General features: G+C 57.8%; 2 protein-coding genes across 2 annotated transcripts; both read left to right on the forward strand.

Annotated features, from left to right (window-relative positions):
• Positions 1–396: 396 nt before the first annotated feature.
• Positions 397–2,530, forward strand: LOC138065742 (ankyrin repeat domain-containing protein 7-like; the record flags this gene model as incomplete). Its single annotated transcript, XM_068931159.1, has 5 exons — positions 397–509; positions 1,404–1,518; positions 1,754–1,927; positions 2,023–2,129; positions 2,419–2,530. Coding segments are annotated over 5 exons (621 nt in total), but the record flags the coding sequence as incomplete, so codon positions are not given.
• Positions 2,531–18,417: 15,887 nt separating this feature from the next.
• Positions 18,418–20,557, forward strand: LOC138065743 (ankyrin repeat domain-containing protein 7-like; the record flags this gene model as incomplete). Its single annotated transcript, XM_068931162.1, has 5 exons — positions 18,418–18,530; positions 19,431–19,545; positions 19,781–19,954; positions 20,050–20,156; positions 20,446–20,557. Coding segments are annotated over 5 exons (621 nt in total), but the record flags the coding sequence as incomplete, so codon positions are not given.
• Positions 20,558–21,501: the final 944 nt, after the last annotated feature.

Here is a 21,501-nt window from a genome sequence, read left to right on the forward strand (position 1 = left end):
GTGACGCCCCCCCCCGCGCCCTCGCCGCGGCTGTTGCGCATGCGCGGCGCGCCCGCCACCGCCTCCGGAGCCGGTGGTCCTCGGTGCTGTTGCGGCCGTGTGCCTCGCTGCCAGCGTCGCTGCGTCGCTGTCCTCGGCCGGCGCCTCTGCCCCCGGCCCGGGGGCTCCGAGCTCGCCGGGACTCAGCCCCGCAGCAGCTGGCCCGGGCCGCGGCCCCTGCTCGGGGCTGTCCGCCGCCCGCGTGCCCGCCGCAGCATGAAGAGGCTCTTGGGGCTCTTCGGCCAGGGCCAGGGGCAGCCGCCTTCGCCGTCGCCGTCGCCGTCGCGGTCGCGGTCGCGGTGGGCGTGCGGCGGCAGCGCGCCCCTGCGCTGCGTCGGCGCTGCCTACGAGCTCCGGGAGAAGGAGCTGGGCAAGCTGCACCGCGCGGCCGCCAGCGGCGACCTGGCGCGGGTGCGGCGGCGGCGGTGGCTGCCGAGAGTCGGCCTCGACGGGCGGGACAAGGCGAAGCGGTGAGGGGCGGCGGGGGGGCCGGGGCGGCGCGGGGGGTGGGGGGGGCGGCGGCGAGGGCCGGGCTGCTGCGTCGGTGCCGGCGGGGGCGGCGGCTGGTGGGTTGGAGCTGGCGTGCAGCTGGCAGGAGCGCCTTTGTGCCGGGAAGGCAGGGCCGTTTGCTTGGGCTGGCGAGGGAGTGCGGGAGGGCAGTCGGCCTTGCGCGCGCGGGGTGGGCTCGGGGCTCGGGGCTCGGGGCTCGGAGGCCGGTTGCGTGTGTGGCCAGGCCGGAGCGGGACTTTGTTGCTGGGAGCGTGACAGGGTCGAGGGGGAAGGTTTCTGCTGTCGGGTTTGGTAGGTGTTGTGGAGGGCCCTTGGGAGCGAGCGCGTGCTGGTGCTTGCTGCAGCAGTAAGGCCGGGAAGAGGCCAGAGGGCGCGACTTCCCGGCAAGGCCAGCAGCGAGGGGATGTTCTGGTGTTATAAAAGGCACGTGCTGGGCCTGCGGCCTGCTGCTGTGGCGTGAGTGGTCCTGGCAGCAGGTGGAGGTTGCCTTGCCGTAGGCTGGAGGTGCTCAAGCCTTGCTCTTGCTTGCTGGGCTGCGTGCGTAGTGGTGTTGGAGGCAGGGAGGAGGTGCCGGGGCGGAGGGCAGCAGTTGCAGAGCGGAAGCCGGAGGCTGGCTGGGAGAAATGGGGGGCCTGGGCGCAGGGATGCACGCGCAGGGAAGGGAGCGCGGAGCTGAGGCAACGTTGTCTTCCTAAGTGGGGGCTGGGGCTGGGGCTGGGGCTGGGGCGGGGAGGGGCTTTTTCCTAGCCCCGGCGTCTCGGGCTTTGGGTGTGCAGCGGTCACCCGCGTGACATGGGCAGGCGCGGTCTCTTCAGCTGTCTGGCCTGCGCTAAGGTAACATGCTCAATTTTTAGGACACCTCTGCATCTGGCTTGCGCTAACGGACATGCGGAGGTTGTCTTGTACTTAGTAGAGAGGAAGTGCAAGCTAAATCCTCGTGACAACTTCAAGAGATCGCCACTGATGAAGGTACGTGGGTGCTGCGGTAGGCAGGGCTTCTAAATTGCGCCCCGAGCGATCGAGCTCTTGGGTGATTCTGGAGGTAGGTCTGGGTGGAGCTTGTGGTGCGCTGGGCGCTGGCTAGGCGTGCGTTGCCTAATGTTTGGGCGCGTTATTGTTGTCCGAGGTCGGCAAGCTGTGGGAATTCTGCCAGAGGGAAGCGTAATTGCTGGCAACGTTTCCTTGTTTCCCGTGTGGTTGGCAGGCAGTGCAGTGCCAGCACGAAGGCTGCGTCGCCATTCTGCTAGCGCATGGTGCCGACGCTAACCTTGCGGATGCTAACGGCAACACTGCCCTTCACCTGGCTGCCCTTGCTCCTAACACCTGCCTAGCAGGGCAGTTACTGGCGCACAACGCCCATCTTGATGCGCAGAATAAGGTAAGCGTGGAATTTGGGTCAGGCCGCTCCTGAGAAGAAAAAGTTGCTTTGCTTCTCTGTGTTTTTCTAACTGGAGAGGGGCGTTATGCTTTCAGATGGGATACACGCCCCTTTCTCTGGCCGTGTCCGCGCATCACGTAGAGATGGTGGAGTTCCTGCTTAGCAAAGGAGCCGACGTGCACGCTCGAGATCAGTCGGAAAGGTGAAGGGTTTGTCAAAACGGGGCGTGGGTCTCCTGAGCATTGGTGAAGTTTGCCTGGTCTGGCCGGGTAGCCGAGGGTGCTTAGCGGGGGAGACGTTTGGCCCAGGGACGTGCTGCGGCCCCTTGCAACCCGAGTTCTCGTGGGCTTCCGTGTGGTTGGCTTTGCTTTCCTCCTGGCTGTAGGAAAGGGGGAGGTGTAATTGTTTTGGGAGCAAATAGGGATGAAAGGAACGCCAGTGAAACGTCGGTGTCTCCTGATAGCTTTTGTCTCGTCTTGTGGCTGCTTTAGGACCCCTCTGATGCTTGCCGCCTCTGCCGGGGACGTGAGCATGATAGAAGTTCTTCTTGGCTATGGTGCTGACCTTTGCCAGAAAGACGTTCTTGGATGGACAGCGGAGGCTTATGCTAGGAGGTCTGGACACACTGGGTAAGTGCTTTAGGTCATGGTGAGAGTCGCTAAGCGGTCCGAATGTCCGTGTTGGTGTGCGGACGTGTTTGGTAAGAGGCGCAAGGTTTAATGATGCGTGGAGACCTTTGTTGAAGGTGGGCTCAGTGGAATCTTCCGGGACGTAGCGTTCCCTGTGTCAAGTGTGAGTTGGGGAGTTGAGGAAAGCTTCCCCCGCAAATCGTCTTGTTTGGTAAGTGGTGTTATGCAAGGATGTAGTTGATTATAGTGACAGTGTTCCCTTTCTTTCCGCACCTCCCTAGTGTTAGTGAACAGCTGGCAGACCGCGCAGCCGAGAAAAACGTGGGAGAAGCTTGTGCAGGCAGCGCAGAAAGCACGCCAGTGCTTAGCACTCGTTGCGAGGCAGGAGCTGCTGCGTTTGCGTTGGGCACACCTGCTGCGGACAGAGGAGGTAGGAGGCTTAACTGTGGAGGAGCTGAGGAGGAGAATGCCTACGGCCTTTTCTTGTGGTGGCTTGTATTGAAGCTTGGCAGGGTTCCGTCCCTCTTGCCTGTTGAGTACCCTTGCTAGGGACGGAGTAGAGACGCGCTGGTGATCCTCCTCCGTGAGGATAGTCCTTTGGTTTTGAGGCTGGCTTTTGGTTTTGGGGGTGATGGGTGGGAGGCTGGGTAGAGCAGGAAATACAGCGTAGTCTCTGGCATTTTGAAGCACAGGTTGGCGGGGGTGGGGGTAGAGGCAAAGAGAGCACGAGAGAGAGACCGATCTCTGCCTGTGTGGTATGAAGAGCTCGGCAGTTTGTTTCCTTCTTGTCCTGTTCAACCGCTACCAGCATTTGCTCGCTGCCTGCTCACATAGCATATTCATGCCATGGCAGGTTTGAGGTTTGGAACGTTCGAAGGAAAGACAAGGGCGGTGTGGAATTCTTGTCCTTTTTTATTTTGCGGGGGGTGGGGGAGGGCAGCGAGAATTGAGTAGGATGGGAGAAATTGGTGGTTTGGGGCATGCTTTCGTTCATGCTGTCTGGCATGACTGCTTCACTCTAGTCTGGCCTGTAGAATTGTCCGTGTAACATGCTTGTCTGCATTGCTGAAAGTCGAAGGTCCGACATGCTAAGAATTAATCCTGTCAATTAATATTTGAACAGTGAGAGGTGGCTTTTCCCACGAATACTTCACGAGGTGAGCCTCGAACAGTAGCTTTTGCCAACGACCTTAACCTGCCGAAAAAGAGGGGAGATTTGAGCGAGACGGTCCTTCTTGCCTTTGCCTTTGCCTTTGCCTTTGAAGAGTGTTGGAGGCAGAGGAGAGCGATGACAGCTGTCCTGCTTCTGAGGAAGAAAAAAGCAGTTTAGCTGCCAAGGTAAAGTGCCTCCAGAAGGAGAACTGCCCGTGGAGCGACTCGTTTGCAGGGCAGAGCTGTCTAGATTTGGGCAAAAGCGCGTGTCCAGGCAGGGTGGTTTTCTCCTGCCCCGCGGTCTCCTGCCTGCCAGTCTTTCAGCTGCGGTGAGCTGTTTGCTCCAAGCCTTGTAGCCGTCCGTGGCAGAGCATGCAGCAGGCTTGCGGTTGCGGGTGGGAAGAGCAGTAGGTGACAAGAAAAGCGACCGCATGGTTTTCTTCACCTGAGTCAGAGTTCTCGTCCCAAAGCTGATCAGCCTCTAGATGGCCTGTTCTTTTGTCCTCCAAGCCTTGCTGTTTGTTTCCAGTAACTTTGGTGATAGAATTCAGGCTGATATGGGGAAAAGGGCACTTGCTGTTCAAGATCTGCTGCAATGCTTCATCTCCTGGCTCTCCTTTCTTTCGTCCTTGTCAGGTTGCCCAAGAGTGCTTGGGGGCGGGGGGAGTGGCTCAAGAGGGTCTTTTTTTCCTCCTGGGGGATGGCATTGCGGGCTTGCATGGGATCTCACAGCACCTGTTTCCCCTTCCTTTTGTTTCTTTTGTTTTGTTTTGGTTTGTTTTTCAGTTGAGGTGTGTGGCATTGGGGCTGTGCCATGATGAAGAAGCTGAAGAAGCCGAGTGTGGTGCAGGAACGCACCCCGTAGTGCTGGAGATGCAGGCATGTTTATTTGCAACCTGGTTGCCCTTGTCTCAGTGGCCTGTCAGAGACTGTGGCAGCTGTTGTGTGAGAAGAGCTAGTGTGGCATAGTAAGATGTGATGGTGGTTGGAGGAGTGAAAGTGAGGAAAGAGGGGGAGGTGAGACTACGGTAGTTTGAGAAGCAGGCAGCTGGTGGTCTCGTGAGCCCAAGGGAGGGGGAAAGGGTGTGTGTGCTGCTGGATAAGGTAACGTAGGTGAAGGCAGAGCCTGACTGTGTGCGGGCAGTGCTTCTCGGGGGGCTTTATGGAATGGGAGCAGGACGTTAGTGACATTAGGTATTGCTGTGTACATAAAGACATCTGCAGGCCTTGTAAAAGAGGAGCGAGAAGGTTTTTCTCTGTGGCTCGAGAGAGGAGAAGTATTTGGCAAGGTGTGGATGGCCTGGGCAGAGGCTGCTGTCCTGGGAGTGGCAGCAAGTGGCCTTTGAGTTGTATTTCTAGAGTCCTACTGCAAGAGAGAAGGTTCTGGTTCTGTGCGTGCTTGGAAGGGCTGCTGCTGCTTTGCCAGGTTATGCAGTGAAAGGAGCGTGTTTGGGACGGTGCAGCCAAGTACTAAGGACAGCAGCAGAGTGGGTGTAGGCTTGGAGGGAGCGCAGTTGGGGGTTGGAGAGTGGAAGCGAGGGCCCAGGGGGAGGTTTGCCTCAGGTTGTTGGAGAAGCAGGCAGCTGGCGGTGTTTGTTGGTGCAAAGGAGGGGGGAAGGATGTGTGTGCTGCTGAGTATTGCCGTGTAGGGGAAGCTGGAGTGTGGGTAGTGCTTCTCAGGGGCTTTAGGGGAAGGGAGCAGGGCGTTTGTGAGCTTCGGCATTGCCGTCCCTTCACATACGTTCTCGTGGAGGCTGCTTGTTTCTGTTCTTTCTAAGTGTGCGGGCCGATCTCTTTTAGGACGACTCACCGGAAAGGAAGGGAGAGGAGGCTCCTGGTGGTGCCCAAGTGGCGGCTGCTGCAGGAGCCCCTGCTGGTGTGAGAGGTGAGTTTCTAGACATGGAGGGGCTTTGTTTCTCTGCTCTTTGGGCTGGGTGAATGAACTGAAATGGCGATCTGCCTGTGAGAGGGTAGAGCAGGCAGGTAGGCGCTGGGCAGGCAATGGCGGGGAGGGGGGGAGGGAACGTAGCTGGAGGGAGATGTTTTGTGGTAGTGCTAGGGAAGGAGGGTTGTTTCTTGGTGACTTCCTGCGGGTGGGAGGGTGTTTGGCTAGTGCTTTGCGGGTCGCTCCTGTAGCGTGCCGAGGGATTGTGAAGGGCCAACTCTGGAGCTGTAGTTTGGAGGGGAGATGCCGTCAGAGCTGCGTAGTCGGCGACTGTGGCATGGCAGAGCCTTGTTTGGATGCTCGCCGAGCATGTGTTGGGCGTTCTTGGTAGGGGCGTGAGCTGTGCTGCTGGGCTTGGGCCTGTGGTGCTGGCAAGAAGGCGGCAGGAAGTGGCGAGGGCGTGGTGGTGCGGCTGGGGGTGCAGGCGCCCTTAAATGACGCTGCTTTGTTTTTCCTGGGGAGTGGAACGGTTTGGTGTGTCCTGGGCGCAGGGCTTGCGTGCTGGAGGAGAGCAGGAGAGGGAAAGAAGGAGCGGTGGTGTGTCATTTGTGGCTTCCTTTGCAGGTGTTGCGTCGTCCGCAGGAGCGGAGCAGGAGGACGAGAGCGACTCTCCCTGGGATTCCGAGGTGCTTGGTGTGAGGGGCGCAGTGGGTTGCCCGAGGGGGGAAGTGCGCGGGAGCTTGCCTTGGACGTGGGCCCTAGCAGGGATGAGGCTCAGTTGCCGCTTGTGGTGGCTGCGCCACAGGTTTGTTCCTGTGACCTGGAGCCGCTTGTGCTCTGTGCAAGCGGTTTGGTGAGGACTGTGCCTAAGTGGGGTGTGCTAATGTCCTGGGAGTGGCAGCAAGTGGCCTTTGAGTTGTATTTCTAGAGTCCTACTGCAAGAGAGAAGGTTCTGGTTCTGTGCGTGCTTGGAAGGGTTGCTGCTGCTTTGCCAGGTTATGCAGTGAAAGGAGCGTGTTTGGGACGGTGCAGCCAAGTACTAAGGACAGCAGCAGAGTGGGTGTAGGCTTGGAGGGAGCGCAGTTGGGGGTTGGAGAGTGGAAGCGAGGGCCCAGGGGGAGGTTTGCCTCAGGTTGTTGGAGAAGCAGGCAGCTGGCGGTGTTTGTTGGTGCAAAGGAGGGGGGAAGGATGTGTGTGCTGCTGAGTATTGCCGTGTAGGGGAAGCTGGAGTGTGGGTAGTGCTTCTCAGGGGCTTTAGGGGAAGGGAGCAGGGCGTTTGTGAGCTTCGGCATTGCCGTCCCTTCACATACGTTCTCGTGGAGGCTGCTTGTTTCTGTTCTTTCTAAGTGTGCGGGCCGATCTCTTTTAGGACGACTCACCGGAAAGGAAGGGAGAGGAGGCTCCTGGTGGTGCCCAAGTGGCGGCTGCTGCAGGAGCCCCTGCTGGTGTGAGAGGTGAGTTTCTAGACATGGAGGGGCTTTGTTTCTCTGCTCTTTGGGCTGGGTGAATGAACTGAAATGGCGATCTGCCTGTGAGAGGGTAGAGCAGGCAGGTAGGCGCTGGGCAGGCAATGGCGGGGAGGGGGGGAGGGAACGTAGCTGGAGGGAGATGTTTTGTGGTAGTGCTAGGGAAGGAGGGTTGTTTCTTGGTGACTTCCTGCGGGTGGGAGGGTGTTTGGCTAGTGCTTTGCGGGTCGCTCCTGTAGCGTGCCGAGGGATTGTGAAGGGCCAACTCTGGAGCTGTAGTTTGGAGGGGAGATGCCGTCAGAGCTGCGTAGTCGGCGACTGTGGCATGGCAGAGCCTTGTTTGGATGCTCGCCGAGCATGTGTTGGGCGTTCTTGGTAGGGGCGTGAGCTGTGCTGCTGGGCTTGGGCCTGTGGTGCTGGCAAGAAGGCGGCAGGAAGTGGCGATGGCGTGGTGGTGCGGCTGGGGGTGCAGGCGCCCTTAAATGACGCTGCTTTGTTTTTCCTGGGGAGTGGAACGGTTTGGTGTGTCCTGGGCGCAGGGCTTGCGTGCTGGAGGAGAGCAGGAGAGGGAAAGAAGGAGCGGTGGTGTGTCATTTGTGGCTTCCTTTGCAGGTGTTGCGTCGTCCGCAGGAGCGGAGCAGGAGGACGAGAGCGACTCTCCCTGGGATTCCGAGGTGCTTGGTGTGAGGGGCGCAGTGGGTTGCCCGTGGGGGGAAGTGCGCGGGAGCTTGCCTTGGACGTGGGCCCTAGCAGGGATGAGGCTCAGTTGCCGCTTGTGGTGGCTGCGCCACAGGTTTGTTCCTGTGACCTGGAGCCGCTTGTGCTCTGTGCAAGCGGTTTGGTGAGGACTGTGCCTAAGTGGGGTGTGCTAATGTCCTGGGAGTGGCAGCAAGTGGCCTTTGAGTTGTATTTCTAGAGTCCTACTGCAAGAGAGAAGGTTCTGGTTCTGTGCGTGCTTGGAAGGGTTGCTGCTGCTTTGCCAGGTTATGCAGTGAAAGGAGCGTGTTTGGGACGGTGCAGCCAAGTACTAAGGACAGCAGCAGAGTGGGTGTAGGCTTGGAGGGAGCTCAGTTGGGGGTTCTGAAAGGGCTGTTCTACTTCCAGAGCCTGCGTTCCTTGACGGCCTGCCAAAGTCCCGAAGCAGCAGTGAATCTGCAGGTAATGCTTGAGCGACAATCCGAGTTGTGCTTGGGTAGTCCTGCATTTGAAATGCAGTTTGTGGGTGAAGCGTTTCTGGAGATTGCTTGCACCACTCTCTGCTTGTTTGTGTTCTCGCTCACCTAGGTGTCTGCAAAGGAGGGAGGAGAGCGTGAAGGACGCGAGGCTGCTGCAACACAGACTGATTTTCAGTGTGACGGACAGGTGAGGAGCTGTGTTGAAGAGCTGTGGAGATGTTAGCCTAGAGCGAGGTGTTATTGCCAAAAGAGCGCAGGCGGAAGACCGCAGAGAGTGGCAGATGTGAAATATACTTTAGATGTATGTTATCTTTGGGCTCCCTCTGAAGAAGGCTGTCGTGAGTGAAAAGAAGGTGGTAGTGCATGTTCGTGCCCTTTTTGTGAGGCTCACGGCACAATCTTTCCTTAGGCGATGGCCGCAGAGCTGCCGGCGGAGGTTGCTGAAGCTCCTGGAAAGCAGTTGCTTCCAGAAGGTTCACTTGAAGTTCCAAAGGTTTCCTGCGGTGAGCTGCAGGGAGACAAGTTGCGGTTGCAAGAGGAACTGGCCAGGGTGAAAGCCAAGGTAGGCAAAGCCTGTAGCGGCCTGCATGACTGTGAGGAGGTGGTTTTCCCCTGTAAACGATGGGGAAAAGCCCTTGTTGAGGCTGTAGGGTAGTAGTGCAGTGGTGTCCCTTCTGTTGCCTTCCCTTCTTCCCGCCGCTGCCCCATGGTGGCAAACAGACCAAGCGTGTCAGGGAGCTGCCCTTTCAAGCGTGAGGGGCCAAGCAGTGTGTTGGGGGTCACACCTACCCACGAGGAGGCTGCTCAAGCAGCTTGTTGTCTCTCCGAACCCACCTGAGCTTTGAGGTGGACCTGAAGGTGACAGTGGGTGAGCTCCGGGTGCCCTGAGAGTGCTGCGTGTTTTCCTGTTGAGGCTGTTGTACTCTTTCTCTATATTTGGCTGTGTGTGTAGAGCTTTGGTTCCTTCTTTGTAGCTGGTCAAATGCCTGCGAAGGTGACAGTCTGTGTTCTGGGGGGGGGCAGCACTTGAAAGGGTGCGATCCTTCTTCATGGTTTGCGCTCGCACACGCAGCGCTGGTTGCTAGGTGGGGTTTTTGCACTGTATACGGGAAGCAGCATGTCAGGCAGGTGCTGTGACTTGTCCTGTTCCCTGACTGTAGGAGGAACTTGACCTCCTAACCTAGCTGCCCGGAGAAGGCCGTGGGTTGGCCCTAGTGCTGAGCTTTTTCTGTAGAAAACATCTTGGCCATCTTGTGGCTGCATGATGCAAATGTGCCGCAAAGTGCTATAGTTCCTGCAGGGCCCTGGGGATGAACCTGTAGTTAGTAAGCATTAGGATCCCGAAATGCTAATTCACTTCCAAGTTGTTTTTGGAGAGAGCTACGTTCAGAGCTACTGACTTGCTTTCCGTTCACTACGCCCACCGCTGCCACCAACGCAAGTACGGAGTTGAAGGAAGGAGTGTAGGGACCGGCTTTCCACCATTTGTGTAAGAATAAGGTAGAGCAGCGTGGGCAGCATTGGACTAGAAGTCTTTGTGATTGTGGTCGTTATCCTGGAGTTGGGAAGTGCCAGCAGGAGAAGGGAGAGCCTTTGCAGTAATGCTTCCCGTGGGGGAGCGAGCAGCTGGATGCTAGGAGCGTCCCGAGTCACGGGAAGGAGTAGGATTGGTGTTGCAGCTGCGTTTGGGCAGCTGGTAGGAAATTGAGATGGGGATGGGAGAGGCCGGTATGAAAGCGGAAGGAGCAACGTGGTTTTGGAGAGTCGAAGCAGTGGAGTCGTCTGTCTGAAAGCGAAGCTGACTAGCGTGGGTCCTGACTAGCGTGGTTTTACAGTTGCAGGCGTTGGAAGAGCAGCATGTTCAGGCTGAGCGTTGTGTTCAGGATTTGAAGACGGCCCTGGCAGAGAAACAGAGGGAAGCGACAGCTTCTTCCCGGCAACTGCAAGACCTTCTGGAAGCCTCTTTGGGAGGCGTTAGCCTAAAAGACCTGGAGGAACGAGTGGGACGGTAAGGAAGTGGCACAGTGAAGCAAGGCTTTGCTTTGTGGGCTGGTGTAATAGCAGCAGGATGGCCTTGTTGCATCTCAGCAAGTCAGTACACGATTTTGGGAGAGGCTTTTGCTTTGGACTGTGTGATTTGGCGCTGTTGTGCCAGTGTTGGTGCTCCTGTGGATTTCCATGACGAGGCCTGTGTTTCTTTTCAAGACTTGAACTGGAAAACGCCCGGCTGGAAGACACAGGGCAGCAGCAGGCAGCTAGACTCGAAGCTCTTCAGAAAGAGCTGCACGCCTCTGCCTCTGTAAGCTAGTCATAGCCTTCCTGTTTCATGAGCTACTGTGCGCAGTTGTGTGTGTATGTATGCGGGGGCGTTTTCGGAAGAGATTTTCCTGGGGAGCCTCGGGGAAATCATTCCCTGCAGGCTGCAGGCGATCGGCTGCTGTTGGTCCGCTCGCAGGCTTTCTGGTTTTGTGCGCTACTCTGCTGAGTCTTACTTAACAGTGTTTGAGGTAAGGGCACTTACGGCACTTGTGCGCCGGTGTGAATGGTTGCTGCTTTGTACCGGTTGTGGTGCTTAAGCCGTGTGGCAGCAGCACTTCAGCTGTTGCCGCCTTAAAGGCGTTCTGCAAGTGAACTTGTGGAACGTCCTTGGTGCCAAGCACGTCGTTGCCAAGTCTTAAGCGGCCTCCTCAGGCTGTGCCAGGAATTCCATTCGCCGCTGGTCGCTGAAGATCCCCCTGGAGCTTTAAATTAAGCTGTGCTCTGCCCGGATGGGGATACCTAAGTACCGTCGGCTATTAGCGGAGGGCCTGAGGAAGGTGTTCTCCAGTGTGCGTGGCACCTTTGCCCCCGTGAGCCCCTCGCTAGTAGCGCGTGGTCTTTGCTTTAGTGGGGGTCGGGGGGAGGGTGGTGTGGGGGGAGAGAGGGGTGGCAGGCACCAGTTTCTGTCCCTCGGTCTTAGCCTGGGTGGTGGAAATATTGAAGTGCTGCAGTTTGCGTGGGATTCTGTCCCCTGGAGTTGTGGGGCCGGCCCTCGGCTAGCAGAGAGAGATGTCCTGCCGCACCTTTGTGAGGAAGGCTGTGCGCACCTAGTGCCTCTAGGTGCCGTGAGTGAGTCGTGTGTGCCATTTCTTCTTCCTGTCCGGAAAGGGTGAGAGCGGAAGAAAGCCAGGGAAGGAGCTGGCAGAGTGGAAACAACCCGCAGAAGCCCGCCTGGAGGAAGAAATGAAGAAAAACGTTGCACTGCAGAAAGAATGCAACAGGTACAGCCGTTGAGTACTTGTAAGAGCTGTCGAATGAGCGGGGAGTCAGGCGTTATGTACCTTGCCCCTGAGACTCCGAGTACGTATCTGTTGGTGAGCGAGCTCAAGGCTTGCGTTAGGTCTTGCAAGTGGCTTCTGTAGGGGAGCGTGCGGTTTTAGGTAGGTGGAAGTGCAGGCAGGAGGGCAGTTGTCCTGGGAAGAGAGGGAGGGCGGGAGGGCAGGAAGAAGTCGCTTGTGTCTTGTGCCTGTTGTCAGGCAGAGGGAGAAGCTTCAAGGGAGCAGATGAAATGTTGACTGGGCAAGTGATGTGTGGGAGGGGAATGATGTGGGTGGGTGGGTTGGTGTGGTGTTTTGGCTTGGTGTCTTGTTCTGGAAGTCCTGGCCTGTCCGCCATGGTACAAATGAAGTAAGCCCCGCACCGTATGCGTGGTGCTTAGGGAAGTGCATGCGTAAAGGCGGACTGTGCTTGGGCTTCCTACTTTACTTGCTAATGTGCTGTGCAGGTCGAAGAGGCTTCTGGAGAAAGCTATAAAGAAAGTGAGGGCGTATGAGAGGCGGGCGCAAGAGTCCCAGATGAATTTCCCGGGCGAAAGGGAGGACCCGTGTTCGGGAAGGGGCAGAGAAGTTGCTAAATTACGAACAAAGGTGAGCTTTGGCTGGCTTGTTGTGGTGCTTGTTTTGGAAAGCTGTAAGATTCTTTTCCTGGCTGTTGGGTTGTGGTGTTAATTATGTGGTGGCCGTGTTTTGAAAAGAACGGCTGTCTCTTATGGTCCCTGAAAAAGCCTGTGTAATCCTTTGGGAAGTGAAGAGGCGTTGCGATAGCGGGGCACTTGTGAGCCTGGGCCTTTCTGGGCGAGAGCCCAGCTTGAAAGCTTGAGGCCCTGGCAGCATCTTTGAGGTCTGACAGATGAATTTGTGCTCTGGAAGACCGGTAAGTAGGACCATTATAAGCCTAACCACAGTATGAAAGGCAAGGACATCAGAAGCATAGGTGTGAGAGGTGTGGAAAAGGTGCGTTTCTGCGGAGAGAAGACGACGACGACGGCGGCAGAGTTTTAGTTGACCTTTGGGGCCTACTGAAACCCTGGCACTTCTTTGTTGATTGTCTTCTAAACTCAAACCTGTGTGTGTGTGTGTGTGTGTGTGTGTGTGCGTGTATGTAGAAAGAGATAATCATTTCTGTTTCCTCTTTCCTGAAGCTTCAGGTATACCACTGTAAACAAGTGAATACCTTGTGATTATTGTATATTGTTGTCAATATGATTACAGTTGTTATCATTCCCATTCATTAGTTCATTACACTCGGTTACTTACCTGTTACAATAGTAAACTCATTCCTAAGGAGTAGGGACACCTACACTACCAGCCGACCCTGTTTAGTGTTGGGAGCCCGCCGAATTACCTTACCAGGGCAAAATGCCTCTCAACTGGTTCGGTCGTTCTGCGGAGGCCTCCCGGCACAAAGGGACACGCTCGGTGGATTGTCACAGAACTGCGTACGCTTAGACCTCTGGGTCTGCTTAGGTGAGTGAGTCCTTTCCCTGTGTGCAGGTCCGTGAGCTGTGCTGCTCCCTGGAGGCAGAGCGGAGGAAGTCGAGGCAGCTAGAGAAAGCAAACGAAGGTGCGCGAGAAGAGTTGGCTTGGCTGCATGGGAGCCGTGACAAACTGCGGAAGAGCAAGCGGCAGCTGGAAGAAGAGGTGGTTGCGCTGAGGTGTCGCTTAGAGGCCAAGATGAGGGATCAGAGGCACAGAGAAGAGGATAAAAGGGAGATTGAGCAAAAGGCTGGGCAAGAGCTAAGGCAAAAACTACAGGAAGTCAATCTCTTTCTGCAGGTGAGCTCCCTTACCGCTAGTACGCGCAGTCCGTTTGTGGCTTGTCATTCATTCTTTACTGTTGTCATTTCTCGGTATGTTATGCTTGTGCCGGTCAGTGCTGTGGGGTCATGGGCTCGTTATAGCTTCAGGAGGTTGCTGAAGGGTGCGAGCTTGTTGGATGCTTGTCCTCAGGCATTCTGAGATGTGGTGAATAATCTTCTTTACGCACCTCGGTCACTGGCGAATCTGTAACAGCGCCAAGAAAGACGAGAATTGCAAGTGGACTAGTGTCTTAGAGAGACAGAGGTGGCTTAGTACTAGCTCTGATTCAAAACAAAACAAAGCAAAGCAAAAAGTTGCGCTGAGAGAGCCGGTTTCTTTCTGAACGAAAAGGATGATGTAATGGGGTGCTTTTGGGTTTTGCCCTTGATTGTAGAGGGCAGTGAGGAGGCCCAGTTGGCTCCCTGGGTGAGGTTGTGCTCTTCAAAGTGGGTGTGTGAAAGGGCCTGGGGGGAATGATCTCTTTTTCTTTCCTGGGGGTTGAAACTGCATTATCTGCTTCAGACACAGGCAGCCGCCCAGGACCGAGCGGAACAACTAAGAGCCGCTTCTGCAGCTTCCGCGGTAGGCCGACTGCAGCAGAGAGTTAGGCATTTAGAATATGAATTGGCTCTCACAAAACGCCTGCAGTGAGAGAGCGCTAACGAGAGGCTTGCGGAAGCTGCTGCTGCTGCGCAATGCTATGAGCCCTGCAGAAGCCACTCTCTGGCAACGAACCCGGTGGGCAGCGCTTCCTCTGTGACGGAGAGAGTGGAAGCTCATATGGCTGAGGTAAGGCATTGGGAATACCTGTTATTCTCAAGCTGAAAATGAGCATCCGTTCCTAGCTCCACCGCGCCCAATCTAGGAGTCTAGACACGCCTGCTGACCCTCAGAGCGCTGCAACCTCGGCAAAAGCTCTGGTCCGGGCGCGCCCCAGAATTAGCAGTCCGTGTGACGGCATGTTCCTCACAGCGTGGTGAGCAGCGTGCCCTGAGGTTTGGGAAGCGCATGCCGAGAGTGGGGCAAGGGAGCACGTGATTCTTCACAAAATGCCGTGATCCGTTCCCGCCTTTGCACAGAGTGGGGGTGTGGAGAAGCTCTCGAGTTGGGGATTGCTTTGTGAGACGGTTAATGCCATAGAGCAATGGGAACGCTGGGCCTTGGTGGACAAAGACTTTCTCTGTAGTGGGGGTGATGTTTCCAGTGTTTATTCCCATGTTGCAGTTGGCTTGAGAAGCTAATGCTACAAGAATGTAGCTACTGAGGCCTTAAGGGTATCTTGTCTGTACTTGCAGGTGCGGCGGGAATGGTCAAAAATATCGCTGAAGAACTTGAGCAAGGTAATCTGTCAGGATCTGTTAGCGGTGTTACCAAGGAAGAGGACGGTTCCTCCATTTTGAACACAACTACTGGAAAGCTGCCAAGCTCCTGTGCTAAGCACAGTTGTTTTCTACTAGCTTTCCAACCTAGAGCTCTGCGAGGCAACTTGCTGCTTATGCAAATAATAGTCGTACAGAGTCGTATGCAGTTGCCTTTAGATCACAGAGAGGAAAAGCGGCCTATGCGCACGTTCAGCCCCTGCCCCCGAGCCCTGAGCAATTCCACCTCTTCAGGATAATTGTTTCTCTAGAGTTGTGGCTTGGCGGTGACTGGGCCTGTTGCAAAGCAGGTAGCCCCTGAGAGCAATTCCTTCTGTCCCAGTAGCCTTTACTCTCCTAGCGAGTGGCCAGCCGTTGCGCTAGAGCTCTTTCCGTTTGCTAGGACGGACACAAATCCGTGGCATTGAATCCGTTTGCATTGTGACTGGAGTTGCCTGTCTCCTGGGAGTAATAAGGTTTGTTTGCTTTGGGGACCTTTTCCTACTGCAACACTAACATAGGGCATTTTCTCCCCTCCCGCTCTCGCCCCGCCCCTTCCCCAGCAATGGCTGAGCTGAACGTTGGATCGGCTGGAGCTTCTCCCTGGGCATCTACTGAAGGATCTTCAGAAAACGTAGACCAGGAGCCGCTTTCCAGGGCAACGCAAGAGTGCCGCGATGTTTTGACAGCCCCGTTCCAGAGAGCTAAGAGTGGTTATCCTGAGACTACTACCTCCTGACAGAGGGACTCGCGTTACCAGGCTGTGAGGAAAAGCAACCCTTGCCACTGTTTTTGTACGAGTGCAACAGTGCGGTGTAGCCAATAATAATAACGTGCGGTCTTTAACTGCAAGTATTGTGTTCCAACTTGGTATTTAATAAATGTTGTAATCTAGTAGGTCTCTCCGTTTTATTCTGTTCCCCTTCCTGACTTTGCCTGCCCTGCGCATATGACTGTCCCCTCTGCTCGTGTCTCTTATGGAGTAGTACGTGTTGCATTGCTGCCAAATGGTGGATGCTGGTGGAAGTCTGGCCTGCTGCGGCATTTGCGGGCAAGGGCTGCGTTTTGTCCCTGCGTTTTGCGAGTTGTTCAGCGCTAGCCAGCACGGATGATGGAAGTCATGTTTTTGAAGGCCTAGCCAGGCTTTCTTCCTGGGCAGGCGCTTAGCCCTTCTGCCTCGCGCTGGTCTGACCAAAAGTCACTTATGCAGACAGCTCCAGGCCTGAGGGCAGAGAGGCCGTTTGTCCAAGGGAGAGCTCAGCTCTGCTCTGCTCTGCTCCCTTCAGCTGGCTTCCCAGCTGCTCCTTCAGCCTGTCCTGGCAGCCAGGCCAAGGGCCAGCATGCAGACTGTGTGTTTTTCCTCAGCGGGGGCTGGAAGCACGAGTGTGTGAAGACAGGGGCCTCGATCGTCCCCAGGTGCAGCCCTTGGCGGTTCCCCTTGTTGAACTTGACAAGGTGCCCGGTTGCCTCACGTCTCGCTCGTAGCGGGGCACTGGCCTCTTGCTGCCTTTGAGAACGATGCTTCCTGTGGTCTGGGCAGAAGGGAGGGCGAGAGCTTCTGGTAGCCAGGAAAGGTCGCAAAGCCCGCCGGTCTGGAAGGCTGTTGGATCCGCTTGCAGTCTGCAAAGGGGAAAGGGGTTATGGAAGTTCTCTGCCCTGCAGCGTGACTGGCAAAGCGGAACCGCTGTCCAGTGCTGGGCACTTGCTCTTCTCTCTGCAAAGCAAAAGCAGGTGCGGAACGCCTCTGAAGTGCCTTCGCTTTGGGTTGTCCTGTTGCCAAACTCTGAGAGGAACTGTTTTCCAGTGGTTCCCTGCCTGCTTCTGTCCTGCTGGGTGTCAGGGAGAGGTGAAAGTTCTTGGCCGCCGGAGCAGCAGCACTGAAATTCAGCGCTGGCATCTGGCATGACAGGAGCTGGTAGCGCTTACAAGGCGGGTAGAGCAAAGTCCCGTCTGTTCTGGCCCCTGCACTAGAGGAGAGGGATGGAGCTACTGGAGCGAGTCCAGCGAAGGGCTACTAAGATGATTAAGGGACTGGAGTAGCTCTCATACGAGGAAAGGCTGAGAGAGCTGGGATTGTTCAGCCTGCAGAAGAGAAGACCGCGGATCAGGGTGTAGGCAGGATGCGAAGGGAGGGTGTAAAGAAGTCGGAGGCAGACTCTTCTCAGCGGTGCCTAGCGGTAGGACGAGGGGCAAGGGGCACAAACTGAAACACAGGCCGTCCTGTCTGAACAGGAGGAAAAAGTTCTTTGCTGTGAGGGGTGACTGAGCCCTGGAAGAGGTTGCCCAGAGAGCTTGGGGAGTCTCCGTCCTCGGAGATGTTCCCAAGCCGTCTGGCTAGGGTCCTGGGCCGACTACTTGAGGTGATCCTGCTTGAGTAGGGGGGGCTGGACGAGACGATCTCCAGAGGTGCCTTCCAACCTCAAACGTCCGGTGATTCTGTGACAAGCAGGAGAAGCGGGCGACCGGGCATCTAGTCAAGTTCGACAAGGGGAACTGTCAAGGGCTGCACCTGGGGACAAATAGCCCCTGTGCCCTGGGGCAGGCTGGGGGCTACTGCCAGGAAAGCAGCTGGGCAGAGGAAGGCCTGGGGGTGCAGGTGGGCAGCAAGGAGTCAGCAATGGTTAGAGAAAGAAATCGTAACCACATTTTAATCGTTTTGATAATAACTTTCTGCCAAAGGGAGCAATCGCCCTCCAGCCTCTCGCTGTGGTCTCTGCTAACAGCTGGAGCGATCCGCTTTCGGTGAGAGTCGCTCACCTCGGTGAGAGTCGCGACTCGCGGCCAATTTGGCTCCCTCCGGCACTTGGGCTTCCTACGGCGCAGGCGCAGAGCTGGGAGCCCAGAAGGACTGGCACGCTCGCGGCCTGGCCGGGCAGCAGCCAGAGCAGCCAGCTGCGGGGCTCAACCTAAGCAGTCGCCGTCTCTTCAGGCGCAACGAGCTACTTCAGCCCTGCGAGCTCGGCCAAGCGCTCGCGACGCCCGCGCCCTTAGGGAAACAGTGGGAGCGCAGGTTTGCGAGGAGCACAGTGTCCCGCACCTGGAGCAGCAGCAGCATGAATTCTTCAGGGAAATGACGGCACAGCAGAGTAAGAGCTGGAGCTGGGGGCCGCCGGGGAGGGACCCCCAACAAAGACGTCCTTCGGCCGGCCGCAGCCACCCGCCGCCGCCGCCGCCGCCGCCCCCCGGCCCGGCCCGGCAGCGCCGCGAAGGAGGCGGCAGCGCCCCCCCCCGCCCCGCCCCGGGCCCGCCCCGGCCGCAGCCCCGCCCCCTCGCTGCACAGCCCCGCCCCTCGGCGCGTCACCCCGCTGCCCTGTGACGCCCCCCCCCGCGCCCTCGCCGCGGCTGTTGCGCATGCGCGGCGCGCCCGCCACCGCCTCCGGAGCCGGTGGTCCTCGGTGCTGTTGCGGCCGTGTGCCTCGCTGCCAGCGTCGCTGCGTCGCTGTCCTCGGCCGGCGCCTCTGCCCCCGGCCCGGGGGCTCCGAGCTCGCCGGGACTCAGCCCCGCAGCAGCTGGCCCGGGCCGCGGCCCCTGCTCGGGGCTGTCCGCCGCCCGCGTGCCCGCCGCAGCATGAAGAGGCTCTTGGGGCTCTTCGGCCAGGGCCAGGGGCAGCCGCCTTCGCCGTCGCCGTCGCGGTCGCGGTCGCGGTCGCGGTGGGCGTGCGGCGGCAGCGCGCCCCTGCGCTGCGTCGGCGCTGCCTACGAGCTCCGGGAGAAGGAGCTGGGCAAGCTGCACCGCGCGGCCGCCAGCGGCGACCTGGCGCGGGTGCGGCGGCGGCGGTGGCTGCCGAGAGTCGGCCTCGACGGGCGGGACAAGGCGAAGCGGTGAGGGGCGGCGGGGGGGCCGGGGCGGCGCGGGGGGTGGGGGGGGCGGCGGCGAGGGCCGGGCTGCTGCGTCGGTGCCGGCGGGGGCGGCGGCTGGTGGGTTGGAGCTGGCGTGCAGCTGGCAGGAGCGCCTTTGTGCCGGGAAGGCAGGGCCGTTTGCTTGGGCTGGCGAGGGAGTGCGGGAGGGCAGTCGGCCTTGCGCGCGCGGGGTGGGCTCGGGGCTCGGGGCTCGGGGCTCGGAGGCCGGTTGCGTGTGTGGCCAGGCCGGAGCGGGACTTTGTTGCTGGGAGCGTGACAGGGTCGAGGGGGAAGGTTTCTGCTGTCGGGTTTGGTAGGTGTTGTGGAGGGCCCTTGGGAGCGAGCGCGTGCTGGTGCTTGCTGCAGCAGTAAGGCCGGGAAGAGGCCAGAGGGCGCGACTTCCCGGCAAGGCCAGCAGCGAGGGGATGTTCTGGTGTTATAAAAGGCACGTGCTGGGCCTGCGGCCTGCTGCTGTGGCGTGAGTGGTCCTGGCAGCAGGTGGAGGTTGCCTTGCCGTAGGCTGGAGGTGCGCAAGCCTTGCTCTTGCTTGCTGGGCTGCGTGCGTAGTGGTGTTGGAGGCAGGGAGGAGGTGCCGGGGCGGAGGGCAGCAGTTGCAGAGCGGAAGCCGGAGGCTGGCTGGGAGAAATGGGGGGCCTGGGCGCAGGGATGCACGCGCAGGGAAGGGAGCGCGGAGCTGAGGCAACGTTGTCTTCCTAAGTGGGGGCTGGGGCTGGGGCTGGGGCTGGGGCTGGGGCGGGGAGGGGCTTTTTCCTAGCCCCGGCGTCTCGGGCTTTGGGTGTGCAGCGGTCACCCGCGTGACATGGGCAGGCGCGGTCTCTTCAGCTGTCTGGCCTGCGCTAAGGTAACATGCTCAATTTTTAGGACACCTCTGCATCTGGCTTGCGCTAACGGACATGCGGAGGTTGTCTTGTACTTAGTAGAGAGGAAGTGCAAGCTAAATCCTCGTGACAACTTCAAGAGATCGCCACTGATGAAGGTACGTGGGTGCTGCGGTAGGCAGGGCTTCTAAATTGCGCCCCGAGCGATCGAGCTCTTGGGTGATTCTGGAGGTAGGTCTGGGTGGAGCTTGTGGTGCGCTGGGCGCTGGCTAGGCGTGCGTTGCCTAATGTTTGGGCGCGTTATTGTTGTCCGAGGTCGGCAAGCTGTGGGAATTCTGCCAGAGGGAAGCGTAATTGCTGGCAACGTTTCCTTGTTTCCCGTGTGGTTGGCAGGCAGTGCAGTGCCAGCACGAAGGCTGCGTCGCCATTCTGCTAGCGCATGGCGCCGACGCTAACCTTGCGGATGCTAACGGCAACACTGCCCTTCACCTGGCTGCCCTTGCTCCTAACACCTGCCTAGCAGGGCAGTTACTGGCGCACAACGCCCATCTTGATGCGCAGAATAAGGTAAGCGTGGAATTTGGGTCAGGCCGCTCCTGAGAAGAAAAAGTTGCTTTGCTTCTCTGTGTTTTTCTAACTGGAGAGGGGCGTTATGCTTTCAGATGGGATACACGCCCCTTTCTCTGGCCGTGTCCGCGCATCACGTAGAGATGGTGGAGTTCCTGCTTAGCAAAGGAGCCGACGTGCACGCTCGAGATCAGTCGGAAAGGTGAAGGGTTTGTCAAAACGGGGCGTGGGTCTCCTGAGCATTGGTGAAGTTTGCCTGGTCTGGCCGGGTAGCCGAGGGTGCTTAGCGGGGGAGACGTTTGGCCCAGGGACGTGCTGCGGCCCCTTGCAACCCGAGTTCTCGTGGGCTTCCGTGTGGTTGGCTTTGCTTTCCTCCTGGCTGTAGGAAAGGGGGAGGTGTAATTGTTTTGGGAGCAAATAGGGATGAAAGGAACGCCAGTGAAACGTCGGTGTCTCCTGATAGCTTTTGTCTCGTCTTGTGGCTGCTTTAGGACCCCTCTGATGCTTGCCGCCTCTGCCGGGGACGTGAGCATGATAGAAGTTCTTCTTGGCTATGGTGCTGACCTTTGCCAGAAAGACGTTCTTGGATGGACAGCGGAGGCTTATGCTAGGAGGTCTGGACACACTGGGTAAGTGCTTTAGGTCACGGTGAGAGTCGCTAAGCGGTCCGAATGTCCGTGTTGGTGTGCGGACGTGTTTGGTAAGAGGCGCAAGGTTTAATGATGCGTGGAGACCTTTGTTGAAGGTGGGCTCAGTGGAATCTTCCGGGACGTAGCGTTCCCTGTGTCAAGTGTGAGTTGGGGAGTTGAGGAAAGCTTCCCCCGCAAATCGTCTTGTTTGGTAAGTGGTGTTATGCAAGGATGTAGTTGATTATAGTGACAGTGTTCCCTTTCTTTCCGCACCTCCCTAGTGTTAGTGAACAGCTGGCAGACCGCGCAGCCGAGAAAAACGTGGGAGAAGCTTGTGCAGGCAGCGCAGAAAGCACGCCAGTGCTTAGCACTCGTTGCGAGGCAGGAGCTGCTGCGTTTGCGTTGGGCACACCTGCTGCGGACAGAGGAGGTAGGAGGCTTAACTGTGGAGGAGCTGAGGAGGAGAATGCCTACGGCCTTTTCTTGTGGTGGCTTGTATTGAAGCTTGGCAGGGTTCCGTCCCTCTTGCCTGTTGAGTACCCTTGCTAGGGACGGAGTAGAGACGCGCTGGTGATCCTCCTCCGTGAGGATAGTCCTTTGGTTTTGAGGCTGGCTTTTGGTTTTGGGGGTGATGGGTGGGAGGCTGGGTAGAGCAGGAAATACAGCGTAGTCTCTGGCATTTTGAAGCACAGGTTGGCGGGGGTGGGGGTAGAGGCAAAGAGAGCACGAGAGAGAGACCGATCTCTGCCTGTGTGGTATGAAGAGCTCGGCAGTTTGTTTCCTTCTTGTCCTGTTCAACCGCTACCAGCATTTGCTCGCTGCCTGCTCACATAGCATATTCATGCCATGGCAGGTTTGAGGTTTGGAACGTTCGAAGGAAAGACAAGGGCGGTGTGGAATTCTTGTCCTTTTTTATTT

This window comes from Struthio camelus, chromosome 1 (genome assembly GCF_040807025.1).
Source record: "Struthio camelus isolate bStrCam1 chromosome 1, bStrCam1.hap1, whole genome shotgun sequence".
Lineage (NCBI taxonomy): Eukaryota > Metazoa > Chordata > Aves > Struthioniformes > Struthionidae > Struthio > Struthio camelus.